At 42.2% G+C, this 20,874-nt stretch overlaps 1 protein-coding gene and 1 long non-coding RNA gene across 2 annotated transcripts; one reads left to right on the top strand and one right to left on the bottom strand.

Moving 5' to 3' along the window:
* Window positions 1–2,145: 2,145 nt before the first annotated feature.
* LOC125717008 (cytochrome c oxidase assembly factor 7) lies at window positions 2,146–3,941 on the bottom strand. The gene is made up of 3 exons (XM_048989914.1): window positions 3,509–3,941; window positions 3,247–3,387; window positions 2,146–2,897 (listed from the first exon to the last, which is right to left on the bottom strand). Exons 1-3 carry the CDS (start codon window positions 3,612–3,614, stop codon window positions 2,455–2,457), a joined length of 690 nt encoding a protein of 229 aa, XP_048845871.1. The 5' UTR covers window positions 3,615–3,941; the 3' UTR covers window positions 2,146–2,454.
* LOC125717009 (uncharacterized) lies at window positions 3,386–20,428 on the top strand. The gene is made up of 3 exons (XR_007384455.1): window positions 3,386–3,527; window positions 17,915–18,002; window positions 19,008–20,428. It is a non-coding gene; the product is annotated as an uncharacterized LOC125717009 (long non-coding RNA).
* The last annotated feature ends 446 nt before the right edge of the window (window positions 20,429–20,874 follow it).

The raw sequence follows: 20,874 nt of genomic DNA, 5'->3' as shown, positions 1-20,874 counted from the left end.
CGTTTACATTTCCACTCGATTTCTTAAATACATAAAATGACATCAGAATACGTCAATATATACTTTACGACGAGTTGTTACAGCTGAATAACATCAAGCTGTAGATACATGTAAGGTGCACAGTATGATTCTATGTGCCCTGCGATGTACTGGCATCTCATCCCCAAACCTTCCAGCCGTGCTTCCTGGAATAGAATGTGGATACCTCCTTGACCACAATACATTGTTAGAAGATAGATGGGTGTTTCAGGTTTAAATGGAAAGCCGTAAAAGTTTAAATTATATGTTTTATCAGCCTGTAGTAGCCAACATGCTTTTATGTGCTGTGACCTGCTGCGAAAGTGCCATCAGTTCGAGAGATGCCAAACGCCTGAACAAACTCATGAGGAAGGTCTGCTCCGTCACAGCACTGATCCTGAACAAATTCATCAGGAAGACCAGCCCCATAAAAGGACTGACCCTGGACCCACTGGAGACAGTATCAGAGAAGAGGATATTGACAAAATTGGGCAATATTATAAACAATTCTACTCTTCTGCTTCCGGGGTCACTATCCTGGATCACATTTAGCCACCGGCTCATACCACCAAGGTGTGCTAAAAATGCTACTGGGGATCGCCTTCTGCTGACGCGCTACTCCCACACGCCAGGAAACATCCCATCTCTTATAATACAATATGGTGCTTTCTGTTCTAATGGCACATAACTTATTAGCACATAATCATTATTCTTATCATCCCCTAGTAAGCCTTTCAGTACAACTGTTATATACTAGTACAATGTGCAATACCTGGTCTTTGGGTGTTGGTGGTCTAGTGGTTAGGAAGCTTGCCTCTAGACCAAGAGATCTACCATCATGAGTCCCTGAGCAAGACACTTAGCCTCAACTTGCTCCAGGGGGACTGTCCCTGAATTTGGAAAAATGCAAGTCGCTCTGGCTGAGAGAGTCCACTAAATGCTGTAAATATCTGCGACTAAATATTGGTACAATAACTAATAATTAGGTCATCCGTTATATACAAATGTAATGTGCAATGCCTGGTCTGCTGCTAATAATTTGCGCAATAATTATATCTTGTCACTACGTTGAAAACAGTTAACTTCTCCTCTGGTGAGTTTATATGGTAGATTATGTGACTTTAAGTTTTTTAATATGTTCATTTGTTTTATGTGATATTTTTGTCTGTGATATATTAGCTTTGAATTTCTGTTGTGTCCATCCTGTCTACTGTGTCTCAGTCTATCTGTGCAGTTTTAACAGAAGCAATTTCCCTCCAGGATCAATAACGTTTTTCTGATTATGATTAAATGTTTGTTTTTATTATCACATTCTCATTTTCAAAATATTTCATTTAGGCCTTTTGTGTACTGTGTACTTTTGAAATTTTTGCACTACGTTTACTTTGCACTATCTGTACCGTTTATGTACCCTGTTTGGCTGGCAGTACAGTATATGTATGTTCGTCCGTCCTGAAGCTTTATGCGGTTAATCTTAATATTATTCTCTTCTGCCCTCTTGTGATTAGATAGGAGGATTGCCCTACCTACGAACATAGCACTACAACGGACACATTAATCTGTATCACTCGTCAACAAACATTGTCACAGAACTAGGTGTCTACCTTTTTTATATGGATTTCAGAAGCGTACTCGGAATTTTACTATTACCAATAGTTTTTGGGAGACGTCAATTTAGGCTATATTTATGGTATTCCCGATTAAGAGGGCATGGATTTAAGAAATATTTGTATTTGTGAACATTTTTAAGACTTTACAGAATGGTGCAAAGTACTGTAAGTCCGTTTTTCCGGAGTTTACAGGCTATAACATATTCAGGCTTGTCATCAGGACATTTCTGATATGGAAAAACAATATCAAGGCAATGGGAGTGCCAGTATGCTGGCTGACTTCTGCTGGGCCCTTAAAAGAGATGCTCCTGATGCCATGTACAGTAGAAAAACAAACACTAAAGCCTTGATGAGTCAGTCCCACAATGCACATATACTGTAAATATATGTATAGCACAAACTTTGTCACCTTGTGATAAGGAAATTCCAATTAGCTATTTGAATTCAACACAAAAAACATTGTCAGATTCACCTTTTTTTGATTCATGTGCCAAAAAGAAAACAAATGGTCGACCAATGTAGTCTACTTATAATTTATTAAAATAAACCTTTTGTAAATTCCATAAACGAAACCTATAATAAAAATACTAATAAAAATTATATTATATAATTTATTATAAATTAAAAATAAAATGAATTTCCAGGAATTTTTTATTAAAGTACAACTTGTTCGTTGCCGGTAGCCTCAGGAAGACGGAATAAGTCACTGAACACATTTCTTCTGCCACGCACACGTAAATATGCCACAAAAATATGGCTGACATAAGATTTCACCAGGAGCATTAACGTCACAAGTCAGAGCTCTGACAGGAAGCACGGTCCTCTTTTACTGTCCGAAAGCCAGCTGGCGCTGCTGCTTCTGGCCATGTAGTTCCTTGGCACGGTTCTTCAGCTCCTCTGCCTTCTGATGATCAGGCGCAGTGCCGTCGCCCAGCTTGTACATGCGGCTGGCGTTGGCGCAGCCCCACACGTGGCCCAACTGGCAGGCCTGCAGCGCATACCTCAGGGCCTGTGTCATGTCCTTGGAGATGCCCGGGGCACCCTGTATGTACAGTGTGCTCAGATTGAAACAGCTGGGGGCAAAGCCCCCTGCACACGCCTTCTCGTAATACTGCCGGGCCACACCAGTATCTGTGGTGCCTTCAAGGGCACGCCCGTCATGTACCAGCAGGGCCACATTGTGGCACGCATTCACTGAGTTCTTCCCCCCTAGATCGCACGCTCGCGTGAAACAGGAGTAGGCTTTCTTGAGGCATTCAGCAACACCACCTGTTTGAAGTTTCAGAGTACTTACAGTTAGTACTGTAACATGATCCTTAGGTACACAGCAAATATATCACAGATTGTGGATGTTGGTGGAAAGCCACTGGAAATGGAAAACCCAGGGTGTGAAGGCTCTGATAAACAACTACCCATGGCTGTAGAGAAAATGACACAAGATTCAAAGCTATGATGAAGCCTATTTCCTAAAGTTGCTCACAAGGGTACCTGTTTTATCAGATTTTTCGAATATGAATATTACTAATTAATCATAGAAAAGCTGTACTTTTATTAATGACAAAAAACGACATTGTCATCCATAGTTTCGTTCAGTTAATACCGTATAACGCACATTTACCTTTGCCGGTCACGTGGTACGCGCCCAGCTTATAGCAGCTTTCGCTGTGACTGTTGACTTCGCAGTTGTGTTTGAGTACCTGAGCTGTCGCCTCGAAATTTTTCTTTATCCCTTCTAAGTAATCAGCCAGCCGCTGGCATCCTGCACGGAGCAAGAAAGAAGGCATTAAATATCCGGAAGATAATAAGACGTATATCCAGTAGCACCACAAAAACAGATGGCAAGTAAGACACCAAACCAATAACCAAGGACAGCGTCTTACCTTCAGGACTCTTCTCACGGTAACACTGATAATTGTACTCCATCCCCAAGTTATCCAAGAACTCTTTAACTTCATTTTCATCTTCAAAGTTGATTAATCCCGCCATTGCTCCAAACTTCTACCTTTATAAGAGTTTTATGCAAATCGATCAACTGAGATTTTTTATCCTCGGTGGTCCTAAGTGACCTTGCTTAACAGACTTATCAGAAGAGAGTGTTAGACATCTATCTTAAAAACACTGTAAAGCCTCCTGAATTGATTAATCACAGCACCAACTTAATATATATTAGTATCACTTAAAACACGGACGAAATAGCAGTAATTAACGTTAATAAATGAACCATTTCCTTGCACAGCTTGCAGTATTCATGCGGCTGCTGCAGTAACTTCCGTGTTTCATCACGCTTTCCGAGAATATATTTCCGGTGTCATAGGTTGGTGAACGGCATTCTGGGATGTCTTCATATGTAAACATATGTTTATAATTTTACGCCTTTTGTTTTAAGGTTTATGCAGTTCTTGTTCTTTTTGAACATGCTTCCAGATCACTGAATATATACAACATCCTTTGATCATTTGTGTTTCTTTTACGCTGTTTTACTGCTAGTAAGGTCCCAGATAGGTTCTTAGTATAGCGATATTTTTAATTGCATTTCAAAAAGCAATCTCGCTTCGCTTTTCCTGCGCGGTAACTTCATTTTCTTACATTTAGCAGACTAAAAACCTCATATTACTTATTTATTATGGTATTTTACAATTCAACCTTAAGCTATGATTAACAACCTCCTTTAAAACATTGCAGTTGTGACAGTTACTACTTTTTCATTCGCGATGCAACAATAGGATATCTGTTGCAACCGGGATCTATGTTGTTGTCCCATTTACAGCGAGAGAGACCGGCTGTATGTTAGTAGTGTGCGTGTATGTGCCGGCGTTTACTTAAAATTGGTACCTAATTTGAGCACCCAATAATATATTCAGTAGTCCGCTGTTTTCTTGTATACAGAGGCAAAACATAACAGAAGTGCTTTTCTTTTCGACAACGCTCGTTAATACAGTCGCCTAAGGTCACAAGAAGCGATTCATTTACTTGAATAATATTTTTGACACTTTGTTGAATTCATTCTGCCTCAATATTTTTTCCTATTCTGTCTTTTTTCATACCTATAATGCGGAGATTAGCGTCATACTCGGTACTGTCGCACATGGAAATGATGACATCGAACCACACACCAAAAGTAAGTGAAGTAAATTTTAAAGTAATCACTGTAAACACCGTTCATACAGCACAGATTAGAAGTTACATTGCAAGTTGTCCGGCCATGACGTCACCCCTCCCTTCGTATGCTGCCTAAAATACAGATACCAACTGTGCACCGTGAGGACTAAAAAGTTCTTCATTATTTTGAACTGGGCCGTAAGGAAAAAAAATCTTGGGGGGCGGGGAGGGATTCTATAGCAGGCCACTCTACCACAGAATGCCCCTCATCTAACTCTGGTTTGGAAAATCCTACAGACAACGAACTTTAACCAGTTACTGATATTTCTCCCTTGCTGATGCTGTAGAAATCATTTTGAGGTGGGTCATAAGGAAGAATTCCTAGAATAGGAAAGTACTCTGAGATATTCATTATCTTATAAATAGAAAAAATTTGAATAACTTTCTTAATAACTGTTTTTAATCCAAAACAATAAAAATAACAGTAACAACACTACAATAAATACAAATGATGTGCAGTAATTAGGAAATCAACATTCCAAACATTTTTAGTCATCGAACAATTAACGCAGTCACCAAATAAATTTAATCATAGTTAAACATTCTAAACAACTTTATTTTTGATCAATAACAATAAAAGTAACCGCAAAAACACTAAGAAATACAAATCATGCGAAGTAATTAGTAAATCAACATTTCAAAAATCTTACCGTCATTGAACAATTAATACAACAACCAAAAAAAAATCTGTATGTTTTGTAGGAAGCAGTTGTGATGCTATAATTTTACACTATTTACGAGTTTTTGCAGTCTTTATGGGGGGGGGGGGGTGGCAAAAAACTCCTCTCAGAATAGGAACATTCGGCTTTATTTACAATATTTAAAGAACACTAGTCATCACGCTGAGTGATGAATTCCGTAAATGCGTTTTAATAAATGTAGTACACCATAGATGTTACGTCGCTAAACGCATATAAGAGCCAGGGAATAGGTTTACTAATATTTGCGGGTTTTTTTTTATTTACCCTATTCTAGTGAATGCTTTGCAGTTTTTCCTTGGTACTTTGCCATACTTAAAAGGGAAATAATACTCAAATACGTAGACCACTTTTAAGATCATGCCATTCTGAAGTGAAATTATTTTACATAATCATCATGATGTATAGGTCTGTTATTTCTGAATACAAGGAGGATGTGTAACGTTCAAGGTCATACGAATACCCAAACCAATAGAAAATGACGTGCATATCTCCCATAAAAATTACGCACACGATTATTTGTCTTCTTGGTGTAGTGCAGAAATAGTTAAGATAGACAATGCGGTATCCATGTTCCGGGGTGGATTACAGTAGGCAAGGGCGTAAATTTGGCTGGAACATTGCGGGGGGTTGCGATCTCCACCCATTACGGGGAAAACATGATTATTTGGGGGGTTGTATTAGCTGATTTTGATTTATTGGTGTGTGTGTGTATGTGGGGGGGGTTATAATTAAGCCCGTTTTGGAATATGATTGCCTTACACCTCACGGCCTGTGGTGAATACAATCACAGACTGACACGAAAGCGGTCATAAGCGTGGGTACGACATTTATCAAATGATTACATATAGCTGCTGACGGTACATGAAGCTGAAGGCTGATGGTAAAAGGTAAGATTTAAAGAGCATCAACCACGCCAGCGAGCAAACAAGAGGATTAGGTAGACATGATGGCCAAGACACACATGTCTACCCAAGACAGCGTTTTTCAAAGTAGTCTCCAGGGACTCCCAGGCGGTCCACGTTTTTCTCTCTCCCAGCTCCCAGGGTTTGTGTCCTACTTTAAGGAGGTACTCAAACTGAATCGGCCCAGTACAAGGGCATAGGTTTGGTTTCAAGTTCAACGTTGGTAGGGACCAAATCAGCCCCGAAACCCCTAAACACACACGGTACTCTCTCAATACAAATCTCTACCGTCTTTAACCAAATCTATGCCTTCGATCAAGTAAAACACGCAGCTGAATAATTTGATAAAACTGTAACATGCTTTTGGGTCAATGAATTAGACAAAATTATAAATCAAAACAAAAAAACATAAACAAAAAGCATGGGTATTAGTTAGGGTAAAAACATGTTATTTGTTATTTGTAGCACGCTAATTATGTTTTTCGGCACATTTATATTAGCTTGGCCATGTCTCATCTTTGTGAGAAAAACAGTGTTGAATCCATCCACTCTTTTAAAACAGTCTTTTAAGTGCTTAAGTTTAATTATTAAACTAAATGCATACTGTAATTAGATGGGGGGAAATTTAGTGTATAGTCTTCAGTGTTTAGTATCTTATGAAGCTCCGTCTGGATCTTTAATAAAATATTACTAATTTGCATATGTGAAGCAGGTAAAATCAAGGTGCTCTTATTAATCCTGTCCCAGCCGTCTGGTAAATAACTAAAGAGCCTCCCTAGACTCAGGAGGCATTTACTCAGGGCGCCAAACCATAAATGATTTATACTGGAAAAAAAAACATCAGAAGATTTTCCTCATAGGTTTAGTATGTACTCAGCTCCATGATGTAAATCACAGGACCCATTAAACGAAATGAGCTGTTTTTCTAACACTGCCAATATTACCAATTCCCCGTTATCTTTTGTCGACGCCATTGTACACTCCAAATGGACTTTTCTCACTCCTGGGTAGCATTACTGAAACACAAGGAAACAACCTGGAGCAACAGGGCCATTGATATCTAAAGGGATACCATTACGAATGGAAGCCTTTGGTACTTTTAACGTAGCCAAACAGGTGTCTTTATACTAAGGACTGTATCATGAGACAATGATAATCATAATTTTTCTCAGGTATTATTTGGTTGTGCCAGGACATTGTGCTAATTGCAAATATGAAAATATAACAAACATACAAACTGAAGTTGAACGAATAACTTTCCGCGAGGATTTACTGGATAAACATTTGGTGGACGGGTGGATTTGTGCATTGCCGCTCCTCGCTATACCGGAGCACCACTTTATTATTACAGTCTTGCCACTAGGAGGAGCTGTTGTTCTGTGCCAAATTTGTCTTCATTTTTTCCTGAAAATGGCATTTGGCTCAGGGGAAAATAAAACCTTCTTGCATATATATACCATAGAGCCAGCCTGGTGATTCTTCCTTTTCTTCGGGTTATTCGCATTTAAAATTCACACGCACACATTCTCTCTCTCTCTCTCTCTCTCTCTCTCTCTCTCTCTCTCTCTCTCTCTCTCTCTCTCACTCACTCACTCACTCACTCACTCACTCACTCACTCACTCACACATACACACACACACACACACACACACACACACAGGTTTGTAATTATATCCTCGTGAGGACTCTCCATTCATTTCCTTGGGGAAAACTCAACTGTAACCCCTACCCAGCCCTAACCTTACCCACAAGTAACCAAATAAAACACGAGATTATTGGCATTTTACCTTTTTTGATTGCATTCACAGATATTTGGTCCCCACAAAGTAATATAAATCTAATCCACACACACACACATACCAAACTGCAAAGCGCCATTGGGGTAAATGTCATTTAAATTCTTCATTAATAACTCTCCATAATGCACAAATTACTATATCAGCATTAAAAATGTAATTTCTTGCAGCCATTGTTATTAATTGCTTATCCAGGCGTTGGGCGTAACTCAGAACTCAGAGCAAACACCGGGTGGTACGCCAAGGGCACGGAGACGAAGATGCAGATTCACTTAGGCTCTAAGGGTTTTGAGAGATTTTAGAGAAATGATTTCACCCTTTTGGCCGTGATTGGATGGGGGTAGCCGGAAGACCCAAAGAAAAGTTGTGTACAATCCTCAAACACCGAACTGATGTTTGAATAGAATCTATACCCCAGAAGGTACCAAATAATGCTACCCACTGAGGCACGTTAGCATCACTGTAAAATTTTAATTATATATCACTGCATTACTCCTCAATTACAGAACAAGACAACAGTTCAACAAGCTTTTACTGTGTTTTATACGTTTGCTTTAGAAGGCTGTGGCATTTCTGAAGTTATGGCATTTGAGAGGTCAGTGACAAGAGGATGTTGTCTCACTGTGTGTTCGTATGCGTGCTCGCTAATGCACACCCTTTAGTTTGCTTTTAGAAGCTAAAGGTCTGCAGATCTGGAGAATTTTGCATAAAAGTGCTTTATTGTAATAAAAATGTGCAATTCCTCTAATTCAGACTTTTATTTGTGATATTTGACATAAATCAAGTTTAATGCATTGGACAGACATTCAATTGTGATGTTAGAAAAGCATCAAGGAATTGACATGCAGTCAATTTTTTGAATAATTCATTGAGAATGCAGTTGAATTTTGAAGTTGTGCATCAAAAGTGTTGATGTGCCACTAAAAGAGATGCGTTAATACTTTATAATACTGGGTACGTTTACAGTTAGGCGTAAATAACAGCTTTTGCCTAAGGATTTGATGCTTCTACTTGTTCATTTGATTTTCTTTTACTGAGATTTCTAAAACACTGCTATGGCGAGAAGTTAGAATTTCAAATTTAATATAACAATATTTTCATTCTTAATAAAAAAAATAATTTTTTTAAACAATTTTCAGCAGACATAACAGTAAGTATTGGTGGGGGAGGGTAAATTTAGATAAAAGCATAGTCAAAAATAGCATGTTCATTAACTCATATTCCAATAATATATTGGCCAATTTACAGATTTAATTCAAATAGATGTGTATGCAGTGTGTATAATTGTTTTTTTTGCTAATTGGCCTTACATCTCGTATAATTGCTGTGTGCAGTGCATTTCCATTTGAACTGATGCCTAACCACGGCATAATCAATGTCAAGTTTTCCGTTCACTGATCCATAACTACTTAATTCGGGTCATGGACACCTTGTTCAGGACACATGACAAGGTATGAGGAGTTTAAGGTTGTGAGCTGTGGGAGAACACAGGAAATCTAGTCACACAGAGTCGGTTAAGGAATCAGATCCATAACCCTGGAAGCCACAATGCTATCTGTAATATAATGATTGATACTTAATTGATCTCCATGGGGAAATTCTCTTTATGCTTCCTCCAGCTTGCTCTCTGTAGGTGAGAGCAAGCTGGCTGTGAAGGGCAGCCCCCTATTGCAGTACCCAGGGAGCTTGCTCAAGGACCTACAGATGTACTGAGACCAGGCTTGAACCAACAACCTTCTGATCACAGGCACAGAGGCTCAGCCCTCTGAACTACATGCTGCCCCCTATAGACACATTCACTCATTTTAATATTAAATTAGTGAATAGCACACAAGCCTTTGGTGCCGTGGGGTAGAGCATGCGATTCTGCTCCGAAGCACACAAAGCCACCTCTCAGGGACTGGCTTCACCTGGTTGCCATCACCTGATTGGTAGCTGGTGCCCCAGTATTTAACAAGCAGAGAGTGGAAAGGCCACAGGTCTCCAGGCATCGTAATGGAGAGCCCATGGTTAATATTTAACTGACACCCGAGAAAAAGACCTACACTGCCATCTGAGTTGGGAGGGGGGACCTGTTTAGTTGTAGCGGTTCCTGGAAAAAACCAGGGAAATCTTCAGCGGAGAGCTTGTTTCGCTCAACAGATAATTGCGCAACTCGCTGTCAGTGCAGAATTAATCAGAATTTTTAAGGATCTCGTTATGTGGCTCCCCGGATTAGCATAATTAAGACTAGTCTAGCTGCCCAGGGTAGGATTTGCATGCTGAACAAAGAAGCTGGGGGGGGGGGGATAAGGTGGGGATGGGGCGGTTGTATGAGCTGTAGAGTATGAGAGAGAGGAAAGTTATAGAGGCGTGCAGGAACCCGGGGGGGGGGGGGGGTGTTTGACGTGGGGTGTGGGGTTGTTTCATTATCAGTGAAACTGCTGACCTGGGGGAGAGACCAATATCACATTGCCTAACAAAAGGCGGTGCCATAGCTACGCACTCCGGCAGCTACAAACAGCTCTTAGACACACACACACGCACACACACACACACACACGGTGACCCTATTCCCAGAGTATTACTGATTGTCGGTCACGTGCTGCTCAGTCACGTTCTTTTATGGTTGGGTAATTAACCCTGTTTTTTTAACCAAATAGTTCAGTTTTTTTACTTCTCTCTAGTAAATCTAAGGTTAAGCTTAACTGACTACCATCTACATAGAGAGCAAGACTCATCACCCTTAAAAAGTAAAAAACCATACAGCAAAGAGTTCAACCGTAACAACGAAATGTGTCCTGTGTATTTAACCCATATGTGACATAACAGGAGCAGCTAATTCAGCACCTGGGGAGCAGTGCTTGGGGAGGGTACCATGCTCAGGGTACCTCAGTGGTGTCTTGCTGGTCAGAGATCCAAACCAGCAATCTTTCAATGCCATGTGCACATCTCTAACCATTGAGCCACCACTGCCCAGTGTCAGGGAGGTTGTTGTTATTTTAACTGCTCCTGATTTGCCTGCAATGACTCCGCTAAATGCTACTCCGCCCACTCTGTGGCTTGTTAACAAAGGCGCTATACAAAAGTATATTGACAGAAGTTAACAGGTCGGAGATATGCAAATACAGGGCGGATAAACAAGTTATACCTCAGCGGCAGTGTGTCGTTAGGTATTATCTGTATGCCGTCCATTTTACGACTGCTTATCTTGTATTGGGTCACAGAGAGCCAATGCAAAGGGACAGAGGCCATCACCAAACACAGTGTGGACATTTCGGAGATGGTACTCAGCCTAGCTGCATATTTTTGGATGTGGGATGAAAGTGTCTTTTGGTGGAATCCCACACGGCACATTAAAATCATGCAAACTCCACATGCAAACACATAGAGTGTGCGTGGGGGCTGACCCCCCTAACCTGTGAGCTATCAGGACTACCCTCTGACTACATCCATTTCATTAAAAGGATTGTTCCCCAACAGCAACTCTTTTCATGTAAGGTATGAAGATCTGTATAATATCAATGAGCTAAGTACAAAATAAAATATAGTGAACAACCACTTCTTTTGTAATTGCAGCGTAATCAACAGAAGTACCCAGGTATTATCGTATGAGCCACATAATTTTTTTCTCTAAAACCAGACAGAAGCAACACGATGCTCAGTCTCTAGGGAACTTCGTCCCCCCGAGGATCATGGGTAACCGCTGGGCAATTAGGGTCATGCTCACGGAGTTCCCCCAGTCCTTGATGACAGACTTCACTCGGCGAGGCCTGAATCAAACGGATCCGAACATTTTCCCTTGGATGGTGTGGTAAAATGGCTTGAAATATGCTCTCAAACGCTGTGCAGGCGAAATTAATGTTTTTTTTCCGAACTCTCCAGGGCTTCGATGGGTTTCTATGCGCATGTGTCATCGGTGCTTTTCCAGCCCCTAGAACAGCAAAAATTGTATATCCAGATACACCTACTGAAAACTCTCAGTCGGAAGTGACTCTCTCGCTCCGGTTTGTTTAATAGCTTTTCGGTATTACTTGTGAGCGTTTTCACATTTTAATGGTACCGCAACCCTGCAACGGGTTGGCGTGCCTATGTGATGACTGCACCCACACCCCAAAGCCTTTCCGTTTGTAATGCCGGGGCTGCAGATTAAGAGGCTAACATAGGAATTTATGAGCTATCGATTTGCACTCATTTCTATTTATGTTTTTCTGTGCCAGGTTTACATTAAGCGTGCTGTGTGATCCGTACAGACCTTACAATGTGGCATTGCTGTTTACTGTAGTTGGGTTCCTCTGCAACAGTAAAACAGGCACAATACTGTAGCCTATATTTTCTTGCCCCTGGCTATAGCCTACATACACAAATAAATGGTATAATTGCATAATAAAAATATAGAAATGCATATTTTAACGGCTCGCCAATGTAGGCTATATTTCATTTCTGTCACACATGAGGCCATCATTAAGTAATAAATCTCAGTAATGCGAGTTTTCAGACTCACTCACAGATAGGCACAGTGCAAATTTACTGGAGTTACTAGTAAAATATGCAGCATGGAATAAATTTATTATTTGTGTTAAACCACTTTTCCATCTCATTGAGGTACAACCTCTACACGCCCGTCCTGTTTAACCCTTTTCAGCACTTTGAATGCGATACACGTTGTTCAGCAGTGGTTACGGGGAGCTTGTATCATCATATATTCATACACAGTGCCAGATTACTAAGTAGTCATGCCGTATCCTGTCAATGATCTGGCGTTTAATGCTATCGGTAGACAGAGTTACACCCACACTGTATTAACCAGCCTACAATTACGCATATAGTTTGAGGGGGAAAAGCTTTTCTCCTCACTTTAAAAATGCTGTCAGTAGCATAGCAACTGTGCTTTCTTTTTTTCCTTCATTGTCTCTTTTTCTTTCTATGTGTTTGTTTATTCATTTATACATACATGCAAATAAACATACATGCATACATCCCGATAAAAATTCTTTATTCCTTTTTTCAAGAAACCCTAATTCAAGTTAGATAATTAGCGGCATCAATGTCCTTCCTTCGTACATTAAGTGAATTGCATGTGGAAATGTAAGCTGAGGGGGGTCACAGTCTCCGTGTCCCATTCAAAGCGCGGGCACAGAGGCAGAAATGTGAAACATTTCTTATGATAAATATGCTTTTAACGAGAAATGCGGCGCACTTGTTTAAAGCTGGTATTTTCAGAGGGCGAATCATCTCCCGGGGGCAGCCGAAGATAAAAGCGCCTCTCCAAGTGCCAGGCTCGCGCACGTAAGCCTGGGTGACGGTGGGTGGGGATCCGGGGCAGAAAAAAATGGGTCAGGGGTCTAAATTTTGTCTCCTGCGTTTTTGATCCGCTGATTCAGGGATGGTAGCGGGAGTTTGCGCTGATATATCTCAGTGAAAGAGAAACCCTAGAAATCGGTGTACGGCCATGCATTTACCGATACAGAAAGGGCTCGACTTTCGGGTGGGTGGCGGTGGCCCCCTCAATAAATTTTGGTAATCAGTAAGGGACATTTAGAACGTCGAAATGGGACACTTTTGAATTGTTCAAGCAAAAGGGACAGGCGTTCAGGTACTCTAGGCTGCTTTTAAGGAGGTTTGATCCGTAATGCTGAGTGAACGCAGGAACGATCGATCTTCCCGAACTGTGAAACAAGAGATGAAGCTAGCATATATGTCACAATGTACACAATGTATCTGTTAAAATATGCTTACTGCCATTTAATCAAGGGATTTCGTTTACTCTTGCATACAAAATGTTCGTTCTATTTTTGAATAGAGATGTCTTGGTCTTGTCAAATGGTGGCAATTCAATGTTCATGAATGCTGATTCATCTCAGTTTTATGTTGTGTGAATGACACTGCACTGCGCAGCATTGCACTATTAATATTTCAAGGCTTCCATTTTCTGTACTCTTGACTTGAAATTCGGTGTTTGTCAGTTGTGCAGAATGAGCTTTTTCTCTCAAAATGAAACAAACGTCTATATCCTATCAAGGTCAAGTCCAGATTGTCTATTTTCCTGGGGGGTGGACAACTATGTTGTGAACTAGCTGGTTTTTGTTTGACAGCGGGGCTTCAAGGTCCACGCTATCTCTGTTAATTATGAAAACAGTGGAATTTAAGGGGTTTTGCTGAGTTTGGAAACATGTGTCAAGGCAGCAAATGTCTCTCTGGCTTTACAGATTTAGAAAACGTGCAATGAATTATAAACTCAAAGGCATTTTTTTCACGTCCTCAGGTAATGTGTCCTATCTTTAGAGAGCCCTATCTTTAGTATGCATGGATGTTCTTATCTTGTAAAATGTGGGTCTTTCTTAATCAAGTGCAGATCGCCTGACAGAGGTCACGTATCAGGGAATGGAGGTCAGACTCTGGTCTGCATTAAGAACAAAACACTTTTTCCCCGTGTCTGTTGAGGGCTGGATCATATGATCTTCATTTTATTTACTTACCTGTTATTCATGCAGAATCTCAAAGGAGCTCACTTCCTGTGCGAGTGTTTTTTTTTTTATGTGTACCTGTCAGCCAGTGAGCGTGTGTCTATCTGCTTGTCCACTGTGCCAGTGGATATGCACGCTTGTCTTCCTCGCTCTCTGAGATGAAAGGAGGGTCTTGTTATTTCATGAGCCACAGAATAACACAGCAGGAGCTACTATAAAATTGATAGCCCCTCTACAGTCCACCCTCTTGCATTTTAATATAAATTGTTGTCCTTGTAGGTATTCCTGTGTGTGTAAAGTTGATGGAAGGTCTTTTGTACATCAGGAACTAGGAACAAAGATCATTGTAACCCACTCATTTGTTTTACATGCCCCTCCCCCACGCACACTGAGTTCGGGGTGGGGGGCTGTGGACAGCAACGAAGCGCAGTGACTGGGCATCGACGAGGAATATCTGCAGTCTAGGCCCCTCCCCCACTGCCCGCCAATGAGCGGCCTTGTGTAGGCCATCACTCATCTTTCCACTCCCAAAAGTGCCCGTCGCTATAGGGCCCTTGGTCAGGAACGTCAGTGTTGCATGCCGAACGGGAAGAACACGAGAAAGCACGTGTGCGAAGGTAGCGGAGGAGAACGGGCAAACGCGGGAGACTGGGGTGGTGCAGATGGCAAGAAACACAAACTCCCCAGCTGGAAGAGTGACGCACGGCGAACGCGACCTTCACCCTGTGACCTTTATTGATGGGAGACAGTATGGAGCTGGCAGGCGTGTCTGCATGAGCAAAAGAGGCCGTCCACATGAATAGAAGAAGGCCATCTATACGCACAGAAGAAGCTGTCTGCAAACAGGACCAAAGCCGTCCACATGCGTAGAAAAAGCTGTCTGCATGCACAAACAGGACCAAAGCCGTCCACATGCGTAGAAAAAGCTGTCTGCATGCACAAACAGGACCAAAGCCGTCCACATGCGTAGAAAAAGCTGTCTGCATGCACAAACAAGACCAAAGCCGTCCACTTGCGCAGAAGAAGCTGTCTGCATGCACAAACAGGACCAAAGCCATCCACATGCATAGAAAAAGCTGTCTGCATGCACAAACAGGACCAAAGCCGTCCACTTGCGCAGAAGAAGCTGTCTGCATGCACAAACAGGACCAAAGCCGTCCACTTGCTCAGAAGAAGTTGTCTGCATGCACAAACAGGACCAAAGCCGTCCACTTGCGCAATAGAAGCTGTTTGCATGTACAAACAGGACCAAAGCCGTCCACATGCGCAGAAGAAGCTGTCTGCATGCACGAACAGGACCAAAGCCGTCCACATGCGCCGAAGAAGCTGTCTGCATGCACAAACAGGACCAAAGCCATCCACTTGCGCAGAAGAAGCTGTCTGCATGCACAAATAGGACCAAAGCCGTCCACATGCGCAGAAGAAGCTGTCTGCATGCACAAACACTACCAAAGCCGTCCACATGCGCAGAAGAAGCTGTCTGCATGCACAAACAGGACCAAAGCCCTCCACATGCGCAGGAGAAGCTGTCTGCATGCACAAACAGGACCAAAGCCGTCCACTTGCGCAGAAGAAGCTGTCTGCATGCACAAACAGGACCAAGGCCATCCACTTGCGCAGAAGAAGCTGTCTTCATGCACAAACAGGACCAAAGCCGTCCACATACGCAGAAGAAGCTGTCTGCATGCACAAACACTACTAAAGCCGTCCACATGCGCAGAAGAAGCTGTCTTCATGCACAAACAGGACCAAAGCCATCCACATGCGCAGGAGAAGCTGTCTGCATGCACAAACAGGACCAAAGCCGTCCACTTGCGCAGAAGAAGCTGTCTGCAAGCACAAACACTACCAAAGCCGTCCACGTGCGCAATAGAAGCTGTCTGCATGCACAAACAGGACCAAAGCCGTCCACATGCGTAGAAGAAGCTGTCTACAAGCACAAACACTACTAAAGCCGTCCACATGCGCAGAAGAAGCTGTCTGCATGCACAAACACTACCAAAGCCGTCCACTTGCGCAGAAGAAGCTGTCTGCATGCACGAACACAACTGAAGCCGTTCACATGCGCAGAAGAGGCTGAGGCCGCCTGCTTGTGGAGAAGAGACCATTCATATGCGCAGACGCGATTTAGGCCATCTGCACGCGGGGAAGAGGCCATCCGCACACAGAGAGGCAACCGAGGCTGTTTCCATGTGCAGAGGAGACTGTTCAAATGCACCAGTACGACTGAAGCCATCCACATGTGCAGAAGATGCCATCTGCACACACAAATGCAACCAAGGCCGTCTGCACACGCAGAACAAACTGACCGCATGCGCAGAACAGGTCAAGCCCATCTGGACACACAAACAAGACCGGGGCCGTCGGCATACACACATTCTGTCTCTGCACTCAGGGACGGTTCTGGGGGGGCGCCAGGCGAGGCCAGTGCCCCCGTGACAGCATACTCATGGCCTCCTCGTGGCCCCCCTAAATATCTATGCTACTTGGGTTTGAAATAAATGTATTATTATTATTATTGTTATTATTTTTTGACATTTATATATGTGTGCTAAAATTTGTGCACAGGGAACAGGTGAAACACAAACATAAGCACATTTTCTTGACAGACTCCTAACACAGGTGCACTGGGTCGTCGAGTCACTTCATTTGGTGAAAAGCGAAGTTAACGGCAGAAAAAAAATTATGTTTGTGGAGGCAAGGCAGTCAAAACATGAGTGAGCTACATATTTCTAAAAACTGCAAAATGTGACTGCAAAGCATTGCATAAATAACTTGTTGGTTTTCAAAATTGTCTTTTGCTTCTTGCTGGCAGTGCAGTGTAATACATGGAGGACATTAAGGTGAAATGCATCCGGCCCCCCTAACAGAGCAACTGGCTCCAGTCTGGCCCCCTCAGTTGAAATGGTCTAGAACCTGCACTGTCTGCATTGCCAGCTACACAAACCCTGCAGACAAAATGTGGCTGGGGTCCGAACCCCTGAAAGACGGGAAGGTAGTAGCAGAGGGTCCACAAAAAAAGTGAAAGTGATTTTTTTTTTCTGGGGGAGCAAGAAATGCTAAAGCCCCCCCCCCACTCACTTATGTGATCATGCATTAGTGGATGAGGTGCCATTGGTCTCTTTTGTCATTTTGGGGTCCCAGGGTTAAGAAAGGCCAAAAAGTCATACCGTATTACTCCTAATAGATAGTCACTGTATAAGTTACTTAGGTTTAAAGTAACACTGTTGGCCAACAAAAACAAAAGGCTGAGCGGCCCCCACCCGCATCTTGTGTTACAGATTCCCTAGTGAGATGAGAAGCCGGTGCGGTGGATGACACAGGGTCGCTGATGTGAGCACGCTCCTGACCTGACAGTGACCCAGGCAGGTATATGACTATTGGGGAGGGGCCCTGGGGTTGTGCACAGAAAGCAGTGGACATGGCCGCAGAGTCCGCAGTGAGTGTCGGCAACAGCATCACACGCGCAGAGGTGGCATCTGCTAGCCGGGCGGCAGCACCATCCAAAGTACAGCTTTTCCGACACTCTGAGGGGACCTTAAGACATCAAAGGCCAGAGCCGCTGCTAACCTGCCTCCCATTATCTCATGAAACCATTTCTGTCCCCCCCCAATGCCCATTCAGAGAGACATGACAGGCTCCCAGTGCACCATGGGAATTCATCCTGCTGTCCAGGCTGTGCGAGTGGCTAATCTGACGGAGGAAAAGTAATTCCGGCTTAGTCACAGTGAGAAGAAGATAAGCGTCAGAATACAAAAAACGAATAAACTGCTGCAATTCCCAGCACCCTCCCCCCTCCCCCAGTATTTCCTAATCTGTTCTGACCAAAGAGAGCAGACTAATAACAGTGCAGATCTGATTTGGACCATATGAGAATTGTCCCCATGGCCTAAATCCTACCTACAAACAGCCTTTGTAAGCATGTATTCCCAGAGATGTCCAGTGAAACTGACAGGAAGCTTCAAGCTCAGGTGAAAGATTTGGGATTCATTTGGAAGGAAAGCCCCATTTTCGAGGGACGCCACACTCAGGTGTCATAGGAGGGGAATCTCCTGTAATTCCTCACTTTATCTCAGAGTGTTTTTATTCAGTCTTTGAAGGGTGAGTTCAAGCTTCCCCATGTTCCCAGCACAATCCAGGTTCTTGGCCCTGTTTCCCCAGTATCCCGGGCTTCGGATGTTAAGCAGCTACATCACGGCCCATGGCCTCAGGAAATCCTCCCAAGGTCACCCCACTCAGCAGAACCTCTGTCTATCCCACAGATGCAGCCAGCAGAGTCTGCTAACCAACCACAGATTTTTAAAAGGCTCCTGCATTGATCTGAAACAGCTTTCTAATTACTGCAATTTACTCCGTCATTTTGTCTCCCCTAAGGCCACTGCCAGCTTCCAACAAGAGGCAGACGCACTCCCAGACGCGGCTAAACAAGGAACCGTAATCCCTCTCACTGAACAATGACGTCGCTGGCATTGAAACACGGAGTAACCGCGAGCATGCAATTGGTGTGTTTGGGAAGCAGAGTGCTTGAGGTGCTGCCGCTTACATATCCGCACAGTCGGGCCCGGATGCGAGTGAGTGCATGCACTGAGGGATCATGCAAAAGATCAGGCAGGTCACAACGTTGGGTATCACCACCTACAGAGCACCGCACATCCTCTGCCGCGAGCCAAAGAGCATCTCCACCCACGCAGGCGGCCCGGCTCCTGCGTGCTGCTCTCACATCATCTGCCAACGGGGACCTTCCATGTGAGCACTCTCCATCGGGGCGTACAGAGCTCTTCACCGCATGTCACTTCTGTTTGTGCAGGTTGCCTGAAGACATTCAGTTGATTTATATGTTCTAAACATACATACCATATGTATAAAATAATATACAGGCAGTCACCAGGATAGAACGTCCAACTTACGGACAACTCATGTGTACACACAGTTTGCCATAAAACATATTATAGTAAAATTTGAGTTATTTAACAGTTATATACAATAGTTCATAGTAATGAATACACGCACAGCTTGTGATGCTCATGGAGATACTGCGTGCCTTCAGCAGATCATCGACTTGACATTCAATACAGTACTGTATTATAGTTACTTTTATTATTACTGTATTATTATTATTACTATCCTTGTTGTTATATACTGTATTATTATTACGGTCCTTGTTTTTGTTATATTCTGTTTTATTATTACTATCCTTGTTGTTGTATAATGTATTATTACTATCCTTGTTTTTATATAATGTATTATTATTACTATCCTTGTTATATAATGTATTATTATTATTATGACTATCCTTCTTGTTGTTATATACTGTATTATTATTACGTTCCTTGTTTTTGTTATATTCTGTTTTATTATTACTATCCTTGTTGTTGTATAATGTATTATTACTATCCTTGTTTTTATATAATGTATTATTATTACTATTCTTTTTGTTGTTATATACTGTATTATTATTACTATCCTTGTTGTTATATACTGTATTATTATTACTATCCTTGTTATATAATGTATTATTATTATTATTATTACTATCCTTGTTATTATATACTGTATTATTATTATTACTATCCTTGTTGTTGTTATATACTGTATTATTATTATTACTATCCTTGTTGTTGTTATATACTATATTATCATTACTATCCTTGTTGTTATATAATGTATTATTATTATTACTATCCTTGTTGTTGTTGTTATATACTGTATTATTATTTTTCCGACAGACTTGGCGAACAAATCTTGTTAGTACCCTGGGGGCTGCCTGTATATGAAATTAAACCCTAACCCCCGCACTGCAGCACCTGGCTCTCTTGAACTCATCAGTGAAAACACACAGAGTTAGACAATATCCATATACACAGAGCTTTACTTTAGCATAAGACAGATTAGATCTAAACGACACAAGGAACAGTCACCGGTTCAACTTGTTAATTGTAGCCCCATTCAATTACAAAAAATACAATTACATTATTATTATTATTGTGGTTATTAATAATATTATTATTATTATTATTACAAACTTGCACAAGTACACAGGCTTCCATTCGAGATGCATGATAAAGTGCCTTTTACAATGCAGGCATTGCCACTGTCAAACAGTGAGAAACCCCTGAGTTTCTGGTGAGTCTTGCCACGTCCAGTCAGCCAATGAAACGTGCACTTAGCCTGGGGGGGTGGGACAGAACGAAGGCTTCATTGTGAGAGGGCGGGGTTTCCGGTGACTGAGTACTGCCCATTA

This window comes from Brienomyrus brachyistius, chromosome 21, assembly GCF_023856365.1.
Source record: "Brienomyrus brachyistius isolate T26 chromosome 21, BBRACH_0.4, whole genome shotgun sequence".
Taxonomy (NCBI): domain Eukaryota; kingdom Metazoa; phylum Chordata; class Actinopteri; order Osteoglossiformes; family Mormyridae; genus Brienomyrus; species Brienomyrus brachyistius.
Note: the sequence above shows the minus strand (reverse complement) of the source record. Positions and strands in the feature narration are given on the sequence as shown.

What these genes read in the sequence shown, in the direction of transcription:
- LOC125717008 (XM_048989914.1), bottom strand. Translation starts at nt 3,614, where the DNA reads ATGGCGGGATTAATCAACTTTGAAGATGAAAATGAAGTTAAAGAGTTC. An exon ending in CCGTGAGAAGAGTCCTGAAG is followed by an intron (nt 3,388 to 3,508) that starts GTAAGACGCTGT and finishes TGCTCCGTGCAG; the next exon opens with GATGCCAGCGGCTGGCTGAT. An exon ending in GTACCACGTGACCGGCAAAG is followed by an intron (nt 2,898 to 3,246) that starts GTAAATGTGCGT and finishes AACTTCAAACAG; the next exon opens with GTGGTGTTGCTGAATGCCTC.